Source organism: Acomys minous (assembly GCF_964271855.1).
Source record: "Acomys minous genome assembly, chromosome: 17".
Taxonomy (NCBI): Eukaryota; Metazoa; Chordata; class Mammalia; order Rodentia; family Muridae; genus Acomys; species Acomys minous.
Window position 1 is genome coordinate 20,447,655 of NC_140500.1, and position 25,689 is coordinate 20,473,343.

At 46.5% G+C, this 25,689-nt stretch overlaps 1 protein-coding gene across 7 annotated transcripts in view; it reads left to right on the forward strand.

Annotated features, from left to right (window-relative positions):
• The window catches only part of NTF3 (neurotrophin 3), a 224,647-nt gene that overhangs the window by 191,286 nt on the left and 7,672 nt on the right, over positions 1 to 25,689 (forward strand). The window contains exon 1 of one of the 7 annotated variants that reach the window (XM_084766703.1): positions 25,503 to 25,534. The exons of the other annotated variants lie outside the window; for them this stretch is intronic. Within the exon in view, the coding sequence (XP_084622829.1) occupies positions 25,517 to 25,534 (18 nt within the window). The 5' untranslated portion in view covers positions 25,503 to 25,516. Of the gene's footprint in view, positions 1 to 25,502; positions 25,535 to 25,689 lie in introns of those variants that run through there. 7 annotated transcript variants of the gene reach the window in all.

A 25,689-nucleotide genomic window follows, 5' to 3' on the forward strand; every position in this document is an offset into this window, starting at 1 on the left:
AGTCTCTACCATTATGTAGTTTAGGAATACTCATGAGGAATAAACAGTACAACAAGGAAGAGCAAGACAGAAAAAGGAGAATTAACAAAGTGGACAGGGCTTTGGGTGGTAGATCAGTTGGTAGAATATTTGTCTAGCATGCAGAAAGCCCTGGGTTCAATCAAAAGCACTGGATAAAAGAGACAAAGGATCCAAGGTTCAAGGTCATCCTTGGCCACCTAGTTTTAGGACAGCCTCGACTATATGTGACTACATCTTTAAATCTTAAAAAAAAAAAGGAACAAAATGAAATAAATATCTGCTCAGCTCTAGTGTTTAAGGCTTATTATAAATCTTACAAGTTTCTGTGTCTTTTATTTATAAAATAGCGAGTTAAGGAATAACTGCTACTGTATTAATAACCAACATTAATTAATATTAATAGAATCATCAACCCCATCTACAATTAAGGTGACATCACATTGCTTTGTGACTTTACTCGTGCGGCTGCCTGTCTCTGGGCCTCCAGTTTCATGCCTAGAAAGATTAAGAAGTTGTCTGAGCCCATTCTAGGTCTAGGATTATGTGATAGTGATGAAAAGCTGACAGAAGAAATTGTCATAGAAAATATAGTTATTTAAATGTTTCTCCGAAACTAAAAATGTGAAAAATCCTGTATGCCACCAGTGAAAGTCAGGGGCCTGATCCTGGACTCCGCTGGAGTGGGCATTCGTCTGCTTTCTGTACCGGCTCAGTGCTCTCACTTTACCAAAGTGTAGGCCTCTGCAGAGGGATGTGAGGCTGCTGCTTCCCTTGTGGAGGATGGCAGATGATTGTGTATTGCACCAGCTTAAAGCCTGAGCCCAGAGGGGATTTTTGCTGGCTCCTTTGCTGTGCGTTAAAGAATAGTGGAGGGGCAAACTCAAGGCATGAGATGGGGCCCATGGCTCAGACTTGATGATTATTAAGACCACCATAGGACAAGGTTGCTTTAGCAAACAGGTTCCCTAGCCCCATCCTTGTCGATGGTAGGCCAGTGAGTAAGCCAAGGAGACCTCGAGAATCTGTTCCATTAACTGCTCCAGAAAACTGTGGTTCACCGCCAAGTTTAGAAATGCCTGATCTAAAGGAAATTCTCGTGTTCCAGCTTGCTTGCATCTTAATGAATTTATATGCATCCATATAATATAATACTGTGAAGTAACTACTGCTGCATGAATTTACTAAGCACACTGCCTGCCTGCTGCTGCTGCTGTGTACATCTGGGTAGGAAGTGGATATGGAAACACAAGCCAGGCCGTGTGGGGAAACCCACTTTTGAGCACCCGGACCACCCACTGACTTACAAGGAAGGGAAGATTTCCACATATGAATTGAAAGCATCAGCTCAGCATTTACTTAAAATTCACAGTTTATAGTTGAGATGGAGATGAATCCCTGAAATGGGAACTTAGACTGAGAGAGAGAGAGAGAGAGATTGAGAGAGAGAGAGAGAGAGAGAGATGCATCCTCGTGCTCCACGGCAAGTGAAGAGAAGCCCCTCCCCGTCCGGAGTGGTGGAGTCTGACTCTGGGAGGGTCCCCTATAGGCTGTGGTCCTTGGGCACAGTTTTTGGGAGAGCAAGGTTCAGCAAGATAGAGTACTGTGGCTGGGGCCATAGCCGGGAACAAGGCAAGTGGCGCTGTTATGACCCACACTGACTCTTGCTGCCCAGGACAGCTTCCATATTTGTGTTCTGAGGTAGCCCCACCTAGAAGCATGGGTTTGTTGTTTCATCTGTTTCATTATACAAAGAGAAGGCAAACTGCTTCCTCAGAAATATGCCAATGGGAAACTGAGGCCTACTAACTGAGAAGGACGGACGACTGCTTCTTGACGGCACACTGCACCAGGCAGTAGGCACACTGGGCACGTGCTTATTCTTTGTAACTGCTGCTGACTTTATGGTTGCAAACTCTGAGGGTTACAGAGACCATGACCCACTTGTGGCCTCAAGGAAGCCCCAGCAGCTGCTGCTGCAGCTGGGAGTTGGCATGGATCACACACCAGCATCTGTCCATCCAATAGGACCCACGCTGCAGGGGCATATGTTTAAGAAACATTCCCACCAGAAACCTCTCCTTTGAGCTCCACTCCTGGAAACCTTAGAGTCCAAGCTCAAAGTCAGGTCTGGGCCCCTCAGCCATCCTCACACCTGGGCCCCTCAGAAGGGTTACACCAAGGTGACCAAATGCAGGATCTATAGGGGTCTCAGGGTATTATGTAGTCCATAAGGGTCCCTGGGTATCATGAAACACCCTGAGGAAAAACATCTAGGTAACTTGCTTCAATGAACACAGAGTGGGACCAGAACAAAGGCCTGTCCTGTTTCTATAGTGTTGACTTTTTTTCATTCATTCATTTTTCAAAATTTTTGTTTAATGACTTTATAGCTTGATCCCAGCCCCCATCTTCTTCTCTCCTCACCTGCCCCCCAGTCTCATACCCATACACCCTCCCTATTCCGTTTTCTCCTTCTCAGAGAAGGGGAGGCTTCCAAGGGCTACCAACCCATCCTGGCACCTCAAGTTGCCAGGACTAAATGCATCCTCTCCCACTGAGGCATGATAAGGGAGCCCAGCTAGGGGAAAGGGATTCAGAGGCAGACAACAGAGTCGAAGACAGCTCTTACCCCCATTGTTAAGGGACCCACATGGTGACCAAGGTGCACATCTACATATCTGTAGAGGGTCTAGGTCCAGCCCATGCATATTCTTTGGTTAGTGGTTCAGTCTCTGTGAATCTCCATGTGCCCAGGTTAGTTGATTCTATAGGTCTTCTTGGGGTGTCCTTGACCCCTCTGGCTCCCTCAATTCTTCCTCCCATTCTTCCACAAAACTCCCCAAGCTCCACCTATTGCCTGGCTGTGGGTCTATGCATCTGTTTCCATCAGCTGCTGGATGAAGCTTTTCGGAAGACGGTCACACATTGCAGAATATCATTAATAATGTCAGGGGTTAGCTCTCTCCCATGGGGTGGGTCTCAAATTGGACCAGCCATTGGTTTGCTCTTCCCTCAATCTCTGCTCCATCTTTATCCCTGCACTTCTTATAGGTGAGAAAAATTTTGGGTAGAAGGTTTTATGGATGGACTGGTGTTCCTCTCCTTCCACTGGAAGTCCTATTTAGTGACAGAAGGTGGTAACTTCCATCTCCATAGTCCCTGTTGCTGAGTCTCAGTGGGTCACCCCCATAGACACCTAAGAGCCTCCTCTGTCCCAGAGATGCCCCCCCACCAATTTTTGTTCTCTCTCCCAGGCCTCCCCTGATCCCACCCCACACTTGATCCCCACCCTCCCTACCCCCTCTTCCACCCAGTTCCCTCCTTCCAAAGGCTAGGCTCACAAACAAAAATATAAGAGGTAGAGTTGACTTTTCAGGCCAGCCTGCAAGCATAAGGACAGAAGAATGTCTCCTGAGCCCCAGGAGTGCCTTTATGACAGGTTCTTGTCCCCTCCTAACTCTTGCGACAAATTCTGCTCTTGATCCAGACTTCTCAGAGCACCCATTCATTCCGGAAGTGCCTGTGTGTGCATCACAGACACACACAGACACACACAGACACACACACAGACACACACAGACACAGACACACACACACAGAGACACACACAGACACACAGACACACACATACACACACAGACACAGACACACAGACACACACACACAGACACACACAGACACACACAGATACACAGGCACACACATACACACAGACACACACACACAGACATACACACAGACAAACACACACATACACACAGACACACAGACACACACACAGACACAAACACACACGCGCACACACACACACACACACACACACACACACACACACACACACACACACACCTTGCCTGCAGGAGTGGGGAGCAGGGGTGGGTGGGAAATGGGAACCCAACTCCTCAAATGTCCGAAATCTCCAGAAAAAGATAATGTCTCCAGAAAGTAGTGCCCACTGACCCACTCAAAATTTTTTTTTGGTAGTCTTCCTTTGTGGGTAAAAGTTTCCCTGTTCAGCCTTGAAAGTGGAAATGCCTCCACCTCAAAATGAACAAGCAAGAAATGCTGCTGGTTAGGTTCTTCCAGGGAAGCAGACTCACTGGGACTCACTGTAGAGCCTGAGTTCCAGGTGCTAATGGGGAAAGCATCAGCGATCTGACACCGTAGCTCTCCACTCCTGGGACATGTCACACTCTTTGGATCTCTGGAAAAGGAACAGTCCTAGGGTTGGGGTTTCTATCACCCCTATGAGGCCTTTGGTGCTCTGCCCCGAACTTATGATGGAAAACACAAAACTGTATTTTAAAAAGGGATTTCCCCAAACTTTGACATCTCAGTGCCTGAGAGGAAGATACATTTAGAGGACTGTTGGCTTCTTCTGGCTTTGACTTCCATGTTCTTAGGAGATATTCCCTGCGGAATCTTCATTGAGCCCCTGCTTAGGATGTAGTTATCATAAAAAAGAACACAAACTTGGAGAGGAAAAGAAAGAAGACAGGTAGACATTTTAATTTAACTGGGGCAATAAAGCCCAGTTCTGCCTCCGCTGTTTACTGGCTGTGTGATCTCAAGCCATTTCTCCCTAGTTTGTCAGGCCTTGGTTTCTCTAGTTTTAAAATGAAGAGTGAGGGGACTGATGGTACCCAAATGTCCCCTGAGTGCCAAGAACCACAATATTTCAGAGCATGTATATGAGGAAGTCCATCAGAGGAGTAAGAGCTTGTGCTGCCCTGGAGGTCTGTCCTTCCATAAGGCTGTGGGCGCCGTAATAGCAGCACATGGCTTTGAATGGCTTAGAGGGGTAGAATTTCAAGTTGGCTGTTCTGTTTTCCCAGGGGTTGGCCAAATGCCAGGTTTTGCTGTCTTCCTCCTCATGTGATCTCTGAAGAGATTCTTTTGATTTGATGCTCCCTGGTAGACTTGTCTGTTAATCTTGCTGCCTTCAGACCTCCTTGTGATGAGCATCTGTCCTTGAACTGTTAAGGACAAGGTGGCTCCACAGCTCAACTGGGGTTCCCAGAGTGAACAATGCACTGGCAAAGGGACATATTCCACTTGCACCCTTTCCTGCAACTCCTCCCTTTTTCCCAAAATGTCATTTTGCCCCATCACTATTCACCACGTTCATCATGCTGTGTACCTCAAACACTCATGAATGTGTCACCTTCACTCCCAGGCACTATCGAAAGTGATGAGACAGCCCTTTTATATGTTCCCAGTGTTCAGGACCTCAGATTATTTTTCTGAGGGAAGAGTCTGGTCTGTTTTTTCTACTCCCAAATAAACATACTTGTTTCCTTGGATCTGCCTTCAATTAATATCCATAATACCAACTGTGCCTTGACTTGATCATGTGAACTCATATGGTGTGTGTATATGTCTGCAATAGGACAAAAGAGAGACAGTTTTGGTCATGCTTATAGTTGTCATTTATAGCTCAATGAATCAATATTTTAAGGTATCTCACCTAAACTAGCTTCGCTTTTGGGACACCCAGGATATCTTTTTTTTTTTTTTTAAGTATGCCTACTGAATCTCAAACTAAAAAACCTGGTGACATTCTGGTCATAGACTTCTATGCCCATCACAGTTCCCACCCAGGGAATGGACCTATGCTGGGAGAAGATTTCAATGTCTACTGATGCAGTCTTTGTCAATGCCGCGAAGTGTGTTTCCCTCTGTCCTGTGGTAAATCCTTTGCATTTGTGGGGGGAAGAGAGGTGAGGTGTCCAAAGAATGTTTTATAATTAGAGGCCCGTTAGCAGCACCAGGGTTCTAAACTCAAAAGTGGGTAGCTTGGTGGTGTCTCTATGTGAGTAACCATCTATGAGGTCTGCTGGCCATGCTGGGATGCAGGGACCTGGGTGACTAAGAATTTCTCCAAAGTTAACACTCACCTCATAGATGAGAATGGTTGTAACTTATAACAGAGAAGTCTGTGGAATTGGCCACCCCCTCTTTAAGCCTCTAACAGACAGGTTCTGCGAAACGGTGGCTTTTAACTACTGGAGCAAGGCACTAAAGAGGCAAAGTATTTGTAACGTCAAATATTTTAACTTTGCTTGCTGAGAGCCAAAGTCTAGGGAGATCACAGTATCATGACATGAGAGATGCTCTTCCAACCAGCCCGCTGGAGACGGGGGTTGGACCCTGTGGCAGCAGAGCACGGCCACATTCTACGTGAGGAACGGAAGTTGGGGTGCCATGGAGAACTGCATTTGAGGTTCCTTTGGGGACCTCAGTCACCATGGTGGGGCAATATAATGAAAAATCTTGACACCTTCACTTAACTATAAGAAAACGCAGGCTTTTTATAATGAATCCAGAGTTAGTCCCCAAATTTAGAAGGCTTTTTTAACATCATAGGTCTGGCTGAATGCATCCCTCATGCACTTTTTCAGACAATATAAAAACAACCATTGAATCATGTGCTTTGTTATTACTTAAGCTTTATAAAACGCCTGTAATTACGCTTGCCTCCCACCGTTGTCACCTTTCCCCTTTTCCCTTCTCCCTTTCCCCACATTTCTATCCCTTTGCTTTGTCTTGTGACCCACTGGGTTTAACCAAGGCCACTGTGTGACCCTCTGTTTAGAAATACCATGTGCCTTTTAATTATTTAAGCTGTGTATTTTGAGATTTTGGGCTCACAGCATCCGTGTGTTTCTGGTGACCCTCCTGCCTTTGATTTAGTGACACTTGATCTTATTAAAACAAGCAAACAAGCCAACAAAACAGACCCCACTTCCTTCTTACTGCAATCGTTGTTTTCAGAGACTTCTGGTGTAGAGTTTTCCATGCGGAAGAATGACAGGTTCCTGATTCTTCTCCTGTAAGATGAAGGTGGAGTTTGCTTTCTCCTCCCAACTGAGAGCGGGAGCTGGACTAGCTGCCACAAACCCCAAGGGGAATGTCCAGTGTATCGACGTTACACAACAAGAAAACAAGTACTTATGCTGATTCCCAGTCCCCAAATGTTGTGTCATGGTTCAGACTCCAAGGCATAAGCAGGGCCATCTGGGTTCTTGAGCATTCTGTTGCTTGGTGACCCCAGCCACCTCATCTCTGGTCTGAGGGGCCAGCATGACCTTAAAAGGGCATTCAGTATTGTCTTTCAGTCCCTTCCGGCCTATACTTGTCAGAACTCTGAGCCCCTAAGACCTCTCTCCCCTGTGACAGCCAAGTACATTGTGAGCACGTGTCAGCCAGCCATGTGCTCCCTTTACAATGAGTCGTAGGATGAGTCTGCAACCCAGATGACTTCTGATAAAGTCTACTATTTTGAAATACAAAGTGCACGTCTTTCAATCACTGATTTTCACAGCAGCTGGGCACACTGTCAGCACCTGTGCTGGCATCTTCCTTCCTCAACTCTTCCCCTTGGCAGCACAGGCTTCAATTCAAGTTCCTCAGCGGCCCAGCCTTCTTTTCTGTGCCCTCTTACCAGATCTTGGGATAAACATTTAAATAGTCCAATTGTTCACAGTATCATTCATACTAACAGCCAGTGAACTCACTGGCTGTTGGGGTCCCCTAGCACCAGACATTCCTCCGGCTTTTATAGACTGTTTCATGGTCTATTAATGGGGAACAGACAGCCTTTGGAAGCAGCCGTGTGCAGGGGATGGGAATACGTGGCTTCGGCTTCCTCTTCATGTCATCAACCTGTGAGCCTCGGACATGTCCCTTTCTTTGTTGGGCCTCAGTTTGCTCATCAAATGCATAGAAAACCTGTGCGAATCTGGGAAACTCTGATGGAATAAAATAATCAAATGTATAACATATCACTAAAATATGGAAGTGAGTGGGGTTAAAGTGCCATCCTCTGAAAGCAATACAGAAACAGGAGGATGGGCTTGTCATCAAGAAATGTCTGTGTAGATAGTGAGGAGAAAGAACGATGCACCGGGCATGGACTGTCCTTTAGCAAGACCTCTCAGGTGGGTCAGCCTCTACGTCTGCCGTACGTCACTCCATCTCTTTACATGGCCCTGAGGAGCCCTTCCCTTGGGCACAAGGCATAAGCTGTGAGCGGAGGCGGTGAAGAGCAGCGAGTGTCCTTGGAAAGGTGTGGACAGTGGCCTGACTTGGCCTACAGCTTTCAGCGTCTGTAGAGTCTGTAGGTTGAAATTTACATTTAAAGCAGAAAGTGGGCTTTGGGCATCTGGAGGCCTGCCCTCTGGGCTGGGCTTGGGAGAGGGGAGAATCAGCTCACTGATGCCATGTGTAACCTCTGCCAGCGTGATACAGGGGTGCTGTGCACCAGGCAGAGAATAAGCCTGGAGGCCCTGAGATGTTTGCATATTGTCCTCATTCACCTGGTTTCACTCGATAAATATAACACCTGAGATCCTGGCCAAGAGAGGACCACCCGGCAGGAAGTGTATATGGCCAGTGGGGGGGGCGGGGCTTACTATGTAAACATAGATGAGCCTGGGAAAGGGTTGGTCTTATATAATGTATTAGTGGCACCAATGTGAAGCTCTTGTGTGCGGATATATTGTTCTGGAGTAGCTAATAGCCCCAGGGTTCTGCTGCGTGGTGGGAAGGAGAAGTGTAAGCGGGTCTGTATTGAGTGTTTCAAAGCAACGTGGGTCAGAGGATGGCAATCGTGGTTCATTTAACCTACCTGAGACTCACTTTCCTCAAAAGCGAAGGAAATATTTTTTTAATATATTTCTCGGACTAGCAGAATGATTGACTTGAAAATACACAGCAGTGGGGTCAGAAATGACCAGTGCGGTGTGACTCCTCTGTTGCTGTGATAAAATACCATGCCCAAGGCAATTTTTTTTTAAGTTCATATTTTGCCTATGATTCCAGAGGAATAAGATGCCGCCATGGTGGGGAAGCCTGGCAGCAGGTAGCAGGCCTAGTAGCAGCGCCGGAAGCTGAGTGTTTACAACCAGGAGTACTAAGCGGGAGTACTAAGTGGGAGTGAACTAGATGTGGGGTGAGACTATAAACACTCAAATACACTTACATAGTGGAGATGCGCAAGGAAAAGTGTAGAGGAATGTTAACTCAGAACATGGCTGCTCTGGCAAGAGATCACATGCGAAGATCTTGTAGGTCTGTGTGATGCGACTGGAATACAAACACTCCTTTAATCCAGGAGACAGAGGCAAACAGATCTGAATTCAAAGCCAGTCTGGTATAAAGCAAGTATCAGGTAAAGAAAAGCTTAGGTCTAAGTATGGTGGGACACGCCTTTAATGCCAAACAATGATGGTAGAGTTAGTCTGTAGAAGGAAGCACCCATGTTTGAAAATGATGTCTAATTGAGTGGCAGAAAAGGTGTGGGAATCAGACAAAATAGGACATGCCCAACTCTCAGTACAAGAGGAAAGGGAAGCTACTTAAGAAGCAGTTTTACAGAGAGAGGAGGCAGTTTTACCAGGACAGTAATAGAAAGGCAGGATGCAGAGAGAGGACTCAGGTGAAGACTAAACAGGCTAGAGAATGAGAAGGAGCCAGAATGTCAGAAAAGATGGCTGGAGTTAGTTTGAAGCCAAGCAGAGCAATGCAAGGGCCCAGAGAAAAGCCAGATTGAGTAAGTCAGCTGGGAGAGGAGCTTGAGCCAGAACAGCTGAGGTTAGCCAGCCAGCCAAAAGGTCAGAAAGAAAGGGTGAGCTTATTAAGCAGTAAGTCTCAGAGGCTGAAAACATTCTAGGTTTATATTAGATTAAACGGAGGCTAGAAGCTTCCATAACTTGGCCTAGGTTAGCTGATGGAGACAGAAAGCTTCCCAGACAACTGAAACAGGAAAAATAAAGGTTCCCTTTACAGAAAAGCAGGAATATAAAGGTGCAGGGAGTGCTGGGAAGTTCTTCTTGGGGTTGTTAGCCAGGGAAGATGGAGAAGAAAGGATGTTCCAGAAGTCGGAACAGTCAGACCTTTACAGAGGTGAGTAGGCACATGCTGTCACTGGAGAACTCAGTGTCTCTCAGTGTAGCTGCTGTGTGCAGGATGGGACCAGGCCAGAGATAGACAAGGCTGGGGAGGGAGGCTTGGTGAAGTGCCTTGTGCCATACTGAGAAACGTTGGCTTATTCTTAAAGGTTACAAAGAAGAAAAACTTTTTTCCTAGCAGAAACGTGATCTGATTTAGTTTATCTTTACAAGGATCATTCCATTCCAGAGTGCGGGGGGGGGGGGGGGTGAATAGGGAATCTGGGAGAAAGCAGAGTAAGGTCCCGGAAGCCACTGAAGAGCGCTGATGGAATGCAGGTGAGAGACAGCATGGGTCACGGAGAGAAAGAGGCTATGTTTGTAGGAAGAGCAGAATGAACTAGAATTAAAAGCCAATTTTATACAGGGAGGCTGAAGAGAGAAAGGCTCCACACCTCATCCCTGCTGCGCTTTCTGGAGAGAACACACGGGAACTGTGAGGAATGAGGTTTAGGGAGAGTATGGCAACTTCAGCTTAGAAAGCGCTGTCCTAGAGCTGCTTCCAAAGCGTCGGGGAGGTCTTGTGCAGGCAGTTGCCTCTCCAGCCTTGCAGACTAGGCTGGATGTGGATGTGGACGTTATCCACATACACGCAGGGAAAGTGAGACTGTGCGTTCGTAACCGGCAACGAGAGAGTGTTGGGAGTCAACGTGGAGCTAGGGCGAAGGTAAGGACTGACTTTGGCAAGCAGAAAAGCAAGAGGCAGGGAGAGCTGCGGGGATTTCCTGCAGGCTACAGGCGTCTTTGGTGGTGCCCTGAAGGAATGCTTCACAGGGGACTCTGGTGCTGGTACCGACAAGGGAAGGTGAAGATGTGGCCCGTTTGCAAGTGGAACTGGCAGGCACGATGCTCTCCTGATGTATCAGGATCAGGTTCTCATCCACCAGAGGAATTGCTTCATTTTTATTTTCTAGGATTGACAGCACTGGAACATTATATGCTAAGGAAGGAGATCCTGCAGGGGAAGATGGGTACCACTGCAGTTGCATGATGGTTCTGATCTGGGTGGTGATGCGTATGAGGGAACAGTAGAGCTTGGAGGGAGGAAAGAACCCCTCAGATGAGTCTGAGGTCATCTGCAGCATGACACACGTCCTCAGTGATCCAGAACAAAATTGCTAATTGCGCCTCTTTTTGATATGTGGAAGAGCTCGCTTGCTGCAGGATGCACATTCCCTTAGCCCTGTGTTTTAGGCTTTATTGAAGGGTGGCCTTTAGGGGAGATGATTGGGTAATAACCAAGGAAGAAAAATAACCCGGAGAAAGAAGAATTAGAGAACTGCTTAATTGTAACAGGAAAGAGTCCGCCCTAGGTGCTAGGTCAGTCTGGAACTCGGGATGCCTTCTAACTGGAGGTTCTGGATCCTTTGTTATTCTGGTCCAACCAGGTCGTCTCCAGGGTATTCCCTCAACATGGTGTTCTTGTTCTTTATACTCCAGAAGTCAGAGACTCTAGAGCTTGCCACCCCTCCAGGTCATTCATGGCCAGGTTGCAGGGTTCTCAGCCTGCGACCTGACAAACAAGCTTGAGTGAAGGTTTTCTGGAGCAAGACCATTGCTTCACTGCCTTTCAAGAGCGCACGGTGCTTGAAGCCACAGTATCCAGCTGCCTCAACTTCACACATCCAAGTAGATGTTGTAGGTAGGATTAGAAAGTCAAGAGGGCTCCTCCCTTCAGAGATCCTGTGTTACTATTGGCTCTGGGGGCAGTAAGAAGCAAGGTCTTCTCTTTGCATTCTCTCATAAGAAAGTTGAAAAAAGAATGACCCAGTTTGAGAAGAGGAGTAACACACTCTTGACTCACCTAAAGCAATGTCCCACTGAGCCTGAGTGCAGAATTTCTCTGGGGCCAACCGTTACGTGTGTTATGCTCCCCCTTTTCAGCAAGGCTAGGGGCAGCAATGGAGATACATGGCTGAACTGATGTGACGAGCAAAGTGTTCAGGCAGATGTGACTGCTGCGTAAGGGAATGGCCAGAGGGATTGGCCATGAGATGGGGCCCTCAGTGAACTGTGTTCAGGAAGATATTTATTGCTTCATTGTGTCTGAGTGGAGAATTAAAAATAAGAAATGTTCAACAAGGGAATGCCAGCTGGTAAATCATGGTGTCCTTTTATAAGATTAATTTTTTTAAGTTAGCATACGAAGTAATGGATTTCGCTATGGCATCTCCATACATATAACCCGCTATACTAGCTTCTTATCCATCTTCTTCTACGGCTGCTCTTCCATCCCTCATTCCCCGCTTGTTGGTTTCTTTCTTCTCCCCAACTCGCTGTCCCTTCTGCCTCATGTCATATGTATGCCATTGACATTTTTAAAATTGATGTGTATGTGTGTATGTGTATGTGTGTGCGTGTTTGCGTGTACACACATGCACGTGTGTTGGCGTGTGTACATGTATATGTGTCTCTGTGTACCTGTGTGCGTGAGATGCAAGGTTGGTGTTGGATGCTTCCTTCTATCTCTGTCCACCTCATATTTTGATTCAGGATCTCTCACTAAGGCCGGAGCTTAGGAGAGCAAGGCTGACTGGCCAATTGGGTGAAAAATAACCAAGATAGGCAGCCATGAGGCCAAGGAGATAGAGCACTGAGATCATCTCCTTCAGACATTAAAATTATGTTGTACTCTCAGCACTCAGAAGACTGAGGCAAGAGCATTATAAGATCAAAGACAGAGTGGGCTGTGCAGCAACAGCTTGCTCACTGAAGTCAAAACCAAAAAAAAACCAAAAAAACAAAAAACCAGAGATGCTGAAATCATAAGAATTGGCTCAGAGGTGAAGAGGATTGTAGGGAGAAAAGATTAGTGAGCCAGGAGCTAAAACAGTCAAGAAGGGAAGAACAAAAAGAGGCGGGAGTTAGAGCGCACTAAGGAATAGCGGGGGTCATGATTAAAAACTGGCAGGTGTATGGGAGAGATGGAGAGTTTACAAGTGGCAACAGCAAAGCAGAGGGACATCTAGTGTAGTCAGCAGTTTGAATTGGATGAGGGAAAGTCATCGCTTGGGAAGGATGCAGAAGGAGTGACGTCCTAGAGGAGTGCCAAGTCTCAGTTACCTTAGAGTGGACCTCTACCGGAAGTTTCCAAAGCCAGAGCCAGTCAACAGTAAGTAGGCTGACAGCTAAGTCGTGCCTTTATCCCCACTTCCTTCAGTCAGAGTAGCTAAGCCTCACTTTGTCATTTTTATGCTGGATTTTATTTGTGGGCAATTTCTACATCTAAATATGCTAAATCTAAAACCCTACTCTTCGTGGTGACAGACATCTCTTTAACCCCAACTTTCCAGGAGGAGGAGGAGGCAAGTTTAGGGTCAGCTTGGCAAACCAAACCCTATCTCAAAGTTAGTGAATTAGTGATTTAATGCAATATCCTGTCTTTTAAATGGCCAAATGAGAGAGGATCCTTGAACTTCAGGTGTGTGGTCATAATGGAGGGTGTTTCCTGATTGTCACCAAAAGTGTTGAGAAGACCCCAAAAAAGACATTTCACCCATTATTTATGACTACTTTAACAAGTGTGTGTGTGTGTGTGTGTGTGTGTGTGTGTGTGTGTGTTTACAAAGACCTTAAATTGAAAGATTCTGTGTTGCCAATCAAATAGTGATTGCTTGCTAAAATAAACAGTTACGCATAGTATTTACAGAATAGAGATATCTTACTAAAATAAAAGTATGGGAGGAGGGCACGAAGAAACTGACTGGCTAGCAGCTGCAGGGATCCTTTTACCTCTGCCGTCCCACTACTAGGATTCCAGGCACGTGCCACTGTGTCTGTCCTTTTCATGGATGCAAGGGATTCGAACTCACGTCCTCATGCTTGCACAGCAAACACTCTACCATCCTTATCCCCAGCCATTACCCTTTTATTATCTGTCTCTAGCTTTGAATTTCTGTTATTGTAGGTGCTTGTAGAGACATGCATTTTTATGTTCTTGAAGTTTTAAAATATGCTTATATTGCTTTTATAATATAGCAAAATAAAGTGCAAGAAAATTCTTTAAGTATAAAAAAGGGCTTATGCAGTTACCATTCAATTTGACCTTTTGAGACAACTATTCCCTCTGTCATTGTCTCCAGAGTGGAAAATGTCTGGGTGGCATTAGGAGCTTGGGTTTAGGTGCCAGGAGTGCTTGGATTTGGAACCCGACTCTACTACTGATCATAGCTACAGCAGGGGCTTGGTTTCTCTGTTTATGATGAAGGTGCATCTTGGGCTCTTCTTTACAGTTCTGAAACCCAGAATTCTGAGAACTCATCACATCAAGGTGAATCTACCATTACTTGGCCACAAAGTCTATGAGTTGACAATGTCACCCTTCACTTAGAGGGCTAGTAACACTTCATCATGGGACAGAAAGAACTTACAGAGACTTGACTGTATAAACTGCATCCTAGGGATGCTGAGATAAATCAAACTGTGACTATAGAATTCCTAGCACAGATCCTGGCAGATGCTAGTGGTCCATGATGCTGGCCATCACCACCATGATGTCATCATCAAGTACAGATTGGTCGCCTTCCTTTCTCTTTTGTTGATGTTGGGGGCAAGACTGAGGTGCCCTTAGTGATGGATAGTAAGCATAGCTCAGCAGACTGGAGTGGATAACCGTGTCTGGCAAGGAATGGTTTTGCCTCTTTTCCTCTTCCAGATTTCTGGAATTCTTTGAAATAAGCCACATGAAGAAAAGCTCATTACCAAGTTGCCTTAGTTAGGTTTCTATCACTGTGATAAAACACCATGACCAAAAGCAACTTGGTCGGGGGAGAAAAGAGGTTCTCTTACAACCCTCAGGCCACACCCCATCACTTAGGGAAGTCAGAGTAGGAACTCTAAAGGTAAGAACTTGAAGGCAGGAACTGAAGCAGAGGCCACGGAGGGACACTGCTGATGGCTTTGCTTGCTGAGACTTGCACACCTGGCTTTCTTATACAATTCAGGACTGCATGCCCAGGGGTGGCACCACCCACAGTAGGCTGGGCCCTCCCACATCAGTCACTAATAAGGAAAATGTCCTGCAGATTTGCCTTGCAGACAATCCGGATGTAGGCATTTTCTCAATTGAGGTTCCTCTCCTCAGATAACTCTAGCGTGTGTCAAGTTGACAAAAAACAAACAAAAATCAGCAACCAGGACACCACGGTACCTAAGCAGTTGAAGAACTAAATAAAAAAAAAGTCTCATTTCCTTAGCAAAGATTTTAACCTCAAAGCCTTTTTATTCTTAAGGAAATTATAATGTAATAGCATACTTGTTCTACATTTTAAGTATTACTTTGCTTTGCACTAAAACTACTTCAGGGTGTAATTTGCATATGTGCATGATGTGTATGTGTGTGTTTGTGTTTGTGTGTGTGTGTGTGTGTGTGTGTGTGTGTGTGTGTGTGTGTGTGTGTGTTTTATCGTGTACTTGTATAAATACATGCTTGCATGTATGGAGGCCTGAGGCTGACATCTGGTGTGACAGGCCATTGATCTCACCTGATATGCTGAGGCAAGCCCTTTGCTAAAGCTGGCGCTAGACTGCCATTTCCTCTCACTGGTCCCCCTCCCATGTACCTTGAAAGCAGGTGGATCGCCACTCTCACCTGGCTTTTACATGGGTTCTGGAATGTGAACTCTGGACCTCGCACTTGCAGAGCAAATAAAGGTACCCAGTGAGCCATCTCCCTAGTCTAGTATATAATTTTTTATATAAAAGAGTAGTTACGCACTTTCAGTTAAAACTCGGAGATTTTTTTATTACAAAGTCTCTAATATCATTACAGCATAATTGAATTAGCAAAAACTGATGTCCTTTCAAGCTTTTCAGAAGCCTACATGAAGCGAAAGAGGAGGCCCACCTGCACAGCTGTGACTGCTGTTTCTTTTTCTTGGAAGAGTCCACAAGTCATAAATTCTGTTATTGTGGGCATCGGCCAACTCCGTTATTAACACCACCAAGGGGAATTTAAATGTATCGTGTTATAGGATCAAAAGTTCCACACTCTGAATCGGTGCCAGCAATACGAAGAATTTCCAGACCCTTTGGTCTGACCACAGGCAGCAGGGATCGCTTCCCACCAGCCCTATGACTCACTCCACGGTGGGGTGAAGGTCACTCAATGCTCTCCCAAGGCCACGGCCCCATCTGCCTCCTGTGGTGAAAGGTTTCGCATTCTCAGTGTGAACACAGAACCGCAGACCCTCACTAAGGTCTACAGGGAACGTCTTTGCCATTTCTCCTAGTTAATTCAGTCGTGTAGGCTGCATGCCTAGAAACCCACTGTAGTGTTCTTGAAAGGAAGCCAAAAACTGGATCTCCCTGAAATAGATGGCTTCATCATTTTACTTATTGGTCCAATGGCCCAAGAGCTAGCCTATTAGCCAGAAATGACTGCCTCCAAGGAGGGTTCCAGCCTCCTTGAACATCAATATATCAAGCCCTTTTGACACCACATGGTGAATGCTCGTCACAGTCCCAGCGCACATTCCTACACATTCCTTATCCTCCTCCTTCTTAATCCATTCATTAGCACCAAATCGTTGGGCTTCCTGCCAAGCCCATCGGCATAACCGGAGCTTGTGAAGTCTGTTCTCCCAGCCACAAGAGTTCAGTTGTCTCATTAGTTCCCCTGCGGTACCCAACCCCATCATCAAATGGGTTTTGTTTCATGTTGTTGCCATTTTTCTCAATACAGGTATTGTTGGGTAGGATTGTTTTTAATACCCACTTTGGCTTAACTACCATCTGATCTTCATGATACAATAAATCTGTAGACAAAATAGAACTGAGATTGGGGGCGGGGCGGAGAGGAGGGAAGATGGCAGAGAGGCCAGGAAACATCGCTCTCCTTAGAACTGGAGATGAATGGATTCAGAACTTGAGCAGAGACAGATCTAGTCTGCCTCTCTGGACAAGAGATCTATTCTTGCAGGCAGCAGTGGTCCAGCTTTGGAGAGAATCCACTTTGTAGGAGTTGGTACATCAAATGATAACATGAGAACGGAGAAAAGAGCAGACTGGGTTTTGCAGGCAGCGTGCCCTCCCCTCTGTCCACAGCTGGATGGAGGAGCGTTGCTTCTTTCCCAGGCATGGGTTTTGTTCTTCTGCATGGTAGGACTTTGTTGGTAATAAGGGATCTTTTGGGAAAGTATAGTCTCAGGACTAAGAAATCAGAGCTTCTGGAGTGTAGTTTACCTCAGCTGTGACATCTTGTAGCTCACCACTGCCCTACGCTATGCCCTGACTTTCTTGGCTTTAAAATAGCAGTGTCCTCTGTGTAGTTTTTTTTTTCCAGTGCCATCTCTCTTCCAAAGCTAGAGATCCTGGGAAATAAGTGTTAAAATACAATACTCAGCCCATGGTAGGTGTTCACTCTCATCTTTGATGAGAGTTGATGTCTCTGTCTAAGAACTATCTCTCCATTTAGGCCATGAGTTGTTTTTTTGTTTTTTGTTTTTTTAAGCCCTGGGTGTCCTCTGATCTAGTCCCTGCCATAGCAAGTTTGTCCCACTGCTCTGTCCCAACTCCTCCTCCCCTCCCCTCCCCCGCCTCCCCCCATGAGACGGGGTTTTACTGTGTAGCCTTGGATGGCCTAGACTTGCTTAGTAGACCAGGATATCCTAGAACTCACAAAGGTCCACATCCCTCTGCCTCCCCAAATGCTGGGATTACAGGTGTGCACCACCGAGGGTGGTCCGGCTTCTGCCCCATTTCTTAAGCTGACTAGAAGCTCCCTGTCTGCTTCAAGGTGGCAGTTGCTTGGCCCTTAGAACGTCCCTAGGAAACTAATACCTTTAAGGACCACAGTGCTTCCAAGGAAGAGGAACTTCCAGGTGCACTTAGGCAGCCGTGAATAACAGGAAGTTGTGCTCAGCCTTCCCATCGCAGGGAAGAGGCATATGCAAGTGTGAGGCTGGGCTTGATCCCAAGGCATCAAGACCAATCAGTAAAGACTGTACCACAACCAAGGTGTGAGGTGGTTGTGGGATTGAAGTGCTGCTGAGTGGGTTGGAGGTTGAGGCAAGAAAGGAAAGGGTGTCTGTTCATATTCACAAAGGGAGTGATGGAAGCTGTGCTGGGGGAAAAAAAAAAAACCTTGTCTGTTTACCATGGTGGGTAGCCAGGGGGAAGGGAAGGGGCAGGGCGGGCAAGGGAGACAATAGAATTCTGTGTTGCCTGCTATAAAAGCATGCTTTCCCCAATGATGTGGCAAGCTGCTCAGAGCACTGCTCAATTAGCCCCAGTGCTTAAGAAGGGTCTCCCTGCAGCTGTTGGTGGCGGGCAGGAGCGGAGGCGGGCAGCTCTCCACAGCTCTGCCCTGGCTGTGGCAAGGCAAACCGGCAGGATTCCTGGCTGGGAGAGAGGCAAGACGGAAGCAAAGAGGTGTAGGTCCCTGCTTCTTGGACTAAAAGCCTCAGAGGAGGCTGAAGAGCTGTTCTGGGGGGAGGCATTGCCTGGCAGACCTCAGAAGAGGTCACCAGAAAAGTGAGTGCACGTGTCTGATGCAGAGACTGACCGACATATGGAACGTGTTATCCGGAAGGGTTACAGACTGAAGGAGTTCCTGGGGGTTTTCAGGGGGTCGGGTGGGGGAAGGGAGCCTCTGGAAACAAACTCAAGGAGCTTTCTAAACAAAAGGAATTTGAGAAGGCTTGGAGAAATAATGAGAAATGCAAACTTGACCTAGAGTTTTCCTCTATCTCACTGGCTTTCTCTCTGCCTGTTTTCACGGTTCCAGTTCCTGGAAGCCAGTGCCTTGTACGGTGTGGACAGCATTCCTGGCCTGGGAGTAAGAAGGACCAGGGGGCCATCTCACTCCTCTGTGCTCAAGGGAAAGGTAGCTTGACCTTCCAGCCTTGAGGACAGGTGGATTGTCTGAACTGGATTGGCCTTAGGGATGACATCCTTTCATACAAAAGCAAACTAATGTCCCCTGGGAGGTGGGAAAGCCTTGCCCAAGGACTCAGTGGTATAGTGAGGAATTCCAGGTAGGGACCTTGGGTTCCCAATCCCTTCTGTCCTCTCAATGTCCTCTTCCAACCATATAGCACACAAACACATACAGACACACTCACAGACCTGTAAGACACAGGTATACACACACACACACACATACACACACATGCTTATCAGACACACATACCACATGCACACCTTCTCATGCATGCATCACACAGATGAGCAATTTTAGATACATACACCACACGTACAGATTTAAATACTATATACATAGGCATGCAGACACCACACATGCAAATAAATGCACAGTACACTCACAGACTCACTCATATACACAAATATCTATATACAATAGTTACACATAGGCCATACACACATATGCACTCACATAGGAACATGTATATACCCACTCTCTCACACACACACATACACCACTCACCCAGAACCACATTGCCTGTCTGTGTGTCCTGGTGCTCATATACCATTTGAGGTGCTATTCTTTCCAGCCTTTGAATAGTGTCCTCTTATCTGCTCTTGAGATGAGGTACAAATGGCCTACGCAGTGATAGCCTTTCCCGCTTGGCATCTGTGGCACTGCCAGGAAGCTCTTTTTACCTATGTGTCCATGCCTTCATTCTTCCCCATGGTTCCTGGTCTGAGACCCCCACCCCCCCCACCCCCCCACCCCCCCACCCCCGCTGCCCTGTCTGCAGTGCCAGTTTGCTGTGTCTCTGGAGGCAGGAGGAAAGTGTCGGCTAGTGCAGAGTTTGGACGAGATAGCTCTGAGCAGTGGTGGCAGAATGGGACAGTTACACATTTGAACACCTCTCTGAAACTATGGTGGTTGAGATTTTGTTAGTGTCGTCTCTCATTCCTCCCGGTCTCCCAAGTAATGTAGAGAAACACTTTGTCCAGGGGCCTTTGGGACAACTGAACAATTGAATGTCTTGTTTATTAAAAAAAAAAGTCACCCCGTTGTTCATTCTCCAGATTTAGCCCCCCCCCAATACCCTGCCAAACACATACACACGCTGATGATGTCTATGTCTCTAGTTTGTGTCAGGTTCATCAAGATAGTCATAACCTCACCCAGATACTGAAGGAGGGGGCATAGGTACCATCATGACAAGAGATGCCAAATAGCCACTGCTGTATTTTAAAATTAGCAACATACACGTGCAAGCATCTGAACAGAATGTATTTTTTTTTCCTGTATAGAGTTTATCTTTTTCTCTCTTTTGTTTAATTTTATGTGGATGTCTGGCCATCATGCGCTTTGCAGTGCCCACTGGACCCTCTGTAAGGTTTCAGGTGCTCTTAGCTGCTTGAACTTCTTATAAAGACTTGGCTCCTTATGCTGCCTGCTATAGCCAGCGAGCCCTGGTCTATGCTAACGTCTCCTCTCTCAGGCTTTCCAGGGGTGTCTTCTGAAGGTAGCAGCCTGTGGCCACCCTGCATCATTTGTTTTTTCTTGAGAAGCTATGCATGCTATTCTCCATGCCAATAACAGTGTACTGGCACGAAAAGAGCTTCTTCCAAAACAGTGGCATCTTCAAACATCAGGAGAGATGCTTGCCTGAAGTGCATTGAGCAAGCAGAGATCAAAGGGATGAAAAAGCCATGGAGATGGAGAGGAAGCCATCCAAAGTAATGAAAGCAAAGAAAAACACACAGAACTTGTCCTCATGGCTACCTCTCGAGCTAGGTTACCTTGCCTTCTCACCGTAGAGCCAAGCATTAGAGGCTGTTCACATTCACCTGTGGCCCAGTGCCCCCTTCTCAGGAAAACCCCACCAGCCAGCATGAGCAGTTTCCATTCACGTGTCCTGTTTGTGGCCCCACATAATCAGAATAGGGCTGGTTCCATGGACTTTCCACTGATTATTTTGTTGTGTTGGCCAGGCACTCTCCTTCCACACCCAGCCTGTTATCCAAGACTCCTATCAGATTAGGGTGTGAGTTCCTGCATCCATGTCTTCAAGGAGACAGAAAACTAAGGCCGGAAAGTGAGACTATTATCACCATCCTCTGGCTTCTATACATATAAGCACGGAAATGCATGTGAATCCATGCACTGACGAACATATGTACACATGTTCATGCATACCACATGCATTTATTTACAAAAATAGTAATTCAAAACCTAAGATCTGTCAGGCACTAAGTTGGGCTTAAGAGAGTCTATATACTACGTTGAAATTGTTTTGCAAAAGTTTTTCTTTATGTACATGTGTGTACATGCTGCGCCCCACCTCTTTAGCTTTAATCACGGTCCTGAATCACGTCCACCTGCATCCTTAACTAAGGATGCTTAGGCCTCTCTAGATGATGTTTAGAAAAGTGTGCATTGGTGGAGGCTGTTGCCAGTGTTGGGGGAAATGACAGGTAGATAGCAGGTGGGAACTCAAGTTTCATGTGCGTGAAATACACCTGGCCTCCCTAAAATACAAGTAGCGTCCCTGTTGGACAAACTACCTGGAACAGAGACCTCCCTTATCATCAGTGTTCCTCTCACAGCCCCAAAGCTTGTTAGTGGCATAGTTAGTTTTATTGATCAATCATAGCAATGCTAACGCACACGTTATTCCAATCCTCATGTCTTACCCATGTACAGCCATGTATGGGAACCATGAGTCCACAGCATGCCATCTTGGAAAACCTAGCCCTTTTGTGTCCCAATAATGGATCCTGTGACTTGGCATGTGGCGAGCAAGCACTCTATCCTTAGTTACATCTCTACTCCGGGTCATTTTTTTTTTAAAGGAATCCCGAGACACTTGGTCTTCTTTGCCGTCGAATAAGGAAAGGAATGCTTTAACTTTGAGAAATGGAAGTGCAAACAGAGGAGACTGTGAGCTGCAAGCTGAGTAGCTAATCTTTTCCAGCCACTCTGAGTAAGGGATGCCATCCTCAGCCTGCGGAACGTCCTCCTGACACTTCAGGGGACCTGGCTAGAATGCCCCTTTTCTCTAAACATGGAAAGAGGCCTTGAAAACAACGTGGCGCTGCTGCCAGTCGGCTGTGAAGAAGTAACAGGTGCCTTGGATTCTGAGTTAAGTGGGAGGAATTAGGCAACATTAGCAGAATGTTAGGGCTGCAAGGTCATAGAGATGCATCTCTAAATCCCAGTTCTGCATCCCAATTGATGTGTGAGGTTGGGGCAAAGTATTTAATCCTTCTGAGCCTCAGTTTCCTTGGCTGCAAAGTGGGGATAATAATCGTATCTAGAAGGATTAATTGAGCTAATCCGTTCAAAGTGTCTCACACAGTCTGGCATATGGGAAGTCTCAGCAAAGGTTAGCAGTTATTACAAGTGATTATTGTGACTTGTGTCTGTGATTAAACACAGCTTTGAGTTCAGTGTGTTTGTGCCAAAATTGCTTTCAGAGGAAACGCTCTGGGTTGGTTTTCTGAGTCTTGCCCTGCTTGCCCAGAAAGTCACTAGGCTGTTTGGGATTGGAGTCATAATGTTTAGCCAGCGCCTGCCTCGCACTCCAGTTTGGATGAAAGATTGGTTTTTCTCCCTGTGCATATATCCCAGCATCACTGCATGAGTGGGTGAGAACAGACCCATAAAAATCATCAAATAGACATCTCCTCTACTTCTGCCTCCCGGATTGTAAAAGTGTTCAAGTGAGTAACGGTGGCCACAGTGAGTGCAAAGAGAGACATTCGCCAAATGTAAGGAGAGATGCTAAGCCGTGTGAAAGACAGTCACGGCTCGCATGGCCTTCAGACGGCAAAGTCTCCTGCAGAACGCATCAGAGCAGAGACAACCACAGCACGTCAGTGTGCCGTAGTGCCATCCTCGAGGAAGGAGGCTAGCTTTGTGGTAAAGGGTATCCGTGAGGGACTGACTATGGATGATACAAGCCAGGTCACCAAGCACACAGGAAGAAGCCTGCCATCTTACCACATTGTCTTCAGGCAAGTCCTGTCAGGGCCAAACTGGGATGGTTTCTTGATCCTAGCCTTCTTTCTGCTGCCGTGGTTGTTGCAGAAATCGGGATGGGCATTACCAAGGCAGCTGTGGATGGACGGGGGTGTGCACTGAATAGAAACCATTCCTCTTCATTCTGTGGATTTTCTGGATAGACAAGATGGATACTTTAGCATTATCTTCATTATTACTCATTATAATTAATTATTACAGAGCAATTTCTCAGCAGCCCCTGTCTCATGGTGGCATTCCTTTTAGTAGCCTGGCACTTGCCCACAACCAGAGGATTAACACAAACCCAATGCAAACACTAGGCATAAATTTAAAACAAAAATGCTGATGTGGGAAAGCTATTTTCTAAAGCTAAAGTTAGTCTTCAAGTGCCCACTTTCAGCTGTTTCTGTGAGGCATCTTCCCCCATATGTATTTTTCCTTGGAAAATGGAGTTAACCAAGACACAGAAGGTCTTCTTCCAAATTAACATGTAATAAAACACTAAATGACTTGAAAAAGCATAATCAGGGATGAGGACGTAGCATGTTGGTAGAGGACTTGCCTAGCTTGTGTGAAACTCTGAGAATGACTCCCTACCCCTAACATAATATAAACCAAGTGTGGTGCCACATGCCTATAATCCCTGCACTTAGGAGGTAGAAGCAGGGAGATCAGAAGTTCAAGGTCATTCCCCGGCATGAGGTGAGTTTGAGACCACTGTTTCAGAGAGAAGGAAGGAAGGAAGGAAGGAAGGAAGGAAGGAAGGAAGGAAGGAAGACAGTGGGGAGAGCGAGAGAAAGAGAGAGAGAATAATTGTAAATCATCCATCCTTATGGAGGGGGCAACACACACACATACATGCATGTAATTTTGCACGTATATATGCATATGTATATATGTATATGTGTTTGCACACACACAGTCCCATCGATGTAACAAGTCTGTGCAAAAATGACAGTAAGAGAGACTGCCTAATTCAGAGCAAGCTTTACTAGACAGGGCCCAGTGTGACAGTAGCTGGGTGGACTCATTTCTCTGAAGTTTCCTCCTAGTCCACCCTCTGACCATGAAATGAGACATGTAAGAGTACAGTAAACGCAAGCTTCCTGGGCTCCCATGAGCCTACCCAGCCCCCTTTAGATCTTCTGCCAAGATGGGGCAAAGCCAGAGAGAGCTCCTGTCCTGGTGCAGGCACACTACCTTCCTGTTCAGCACTGCCGTGTACCTTGTTTTGACATGCGCCATACCTTCCGTCTCATACAGCTTAAGGGCCCAAGGAAGGCGTGCTTTTGACAACAAGGAATTCCTAAGCATTTGCACCCAGCAAACCCCTGGCTTCCCACCTCCTCCTCAGTGTAGTTAGCTTTCCCTGGGGGCAGTGACAAAGGTATAGTTCCTAGTTCACAAAAGGGTCCTGTTTCTTACGGCCTGCTCTTGGGCCAGACCAATTTGGAGATGGGGTAGCTTTCAGAGGGTCTGGGTTTGGTTTTGTTTCAGCCGAGCATGTGCCATCTCACTCCACTTGGCTGTGATCTTGGTTGCCACTGAGATATTAGCATCTCATGAACCTAGAGGTTATCTCAGACCTCGTGCTCTGAAATAATCGCCAGCCCGCTGCGAACCAGTTTCCAAATTCCAAGTTTGAAGTGTTGAGGCTTCTTGTTATCACTTTTGTTTGGTTTGTTCATTTGTTTATTTGACACAGGTCTACCTATGCATCTCAGGCTGATCTCAGACCCATCCTCCTCCTCCCTTGGCCTTCAGAGTACTGGGAGTGCAGGCATGAGCCACCACACCGGGCTATTGAAAGACTGAACAGGAAGCAGCCATGCAGAGCCTGATCTTGAAGAACGGGCTAAGAATCCCCTTCCCTGCCCTGGGCCAGCCTGCCTTAGCCTGCTGATGCTGAGCTTCTCAGCTCTCTATGGGGGGTCCCCAGAGGAGTTCCCACCAAAGGCAGGCAGGGAGTGTGCAGCCAATTCTTGTCTTGATTGCCAATGCCTCTTGGTTTTCTGTGAATGTCTAAAGCACTCCTCTGCATCTCCCCAGGATAGCCCCTGGCCTGTTCTTTGCTCACAGTTCTGTTCGTTAGCCTCTTGAGTTCTCTGGTAAGTTTTTCTTCATGCCCCTATAGTTTCGGACAACCAAACAAGACCAGGTATCAGAGCATGCCTCTATCGACCAGTGAGGGGTGTCATTTCATTATACCATCTCCAGGATACTGAGCGTTTTGAAAGACTCATAAGCATGTAAGATGGCCACATCAAATAATTTCTATTTTTTCCCTCACTGGGTTGTGGAGCTCATGGACCATGCTTCTAGGGGAAGTGGCATGAGACACTAGGGAGACAGAGCATGTTCAAGTCCCGGAAATTTCAAATTTGAGATTAAAATCTCATCCTGAGAACAGAAAATGTAAGGCAAAGCTCTTTCCTGTGTCCATGATGACCTCAGGAGCACATGAGATAACCCCCAGGTGGCTATAGGTCTTGAGTCACATACGCCTGTTACCTGTTATCTCTCCCTCCATGCAAATCTAGCATCACCAGCATCCTAGCCCCAGCCAATCACATGCATTCATCCTCAGAGCCCAAGGTTTATAAGTCCCAGTTTTACATGAACTAAACCAGCAGTGGGAGACCGGAACCACAGCTGGTGCCACAACATGGAGCAGCGAAAAAGCGTGAGTACCCCCAGCTCAATGGCCTAAGCCTCTACACTCTGAGGGAGGCAATGAGAGAGTAGATATGCTTTGTGGAACGTGTGTGTACGTGTGTGTGTGTATGTATGTATGTGTGTGTGTGTGTGTGTACACGTAATCAGTAACAATTATACAAC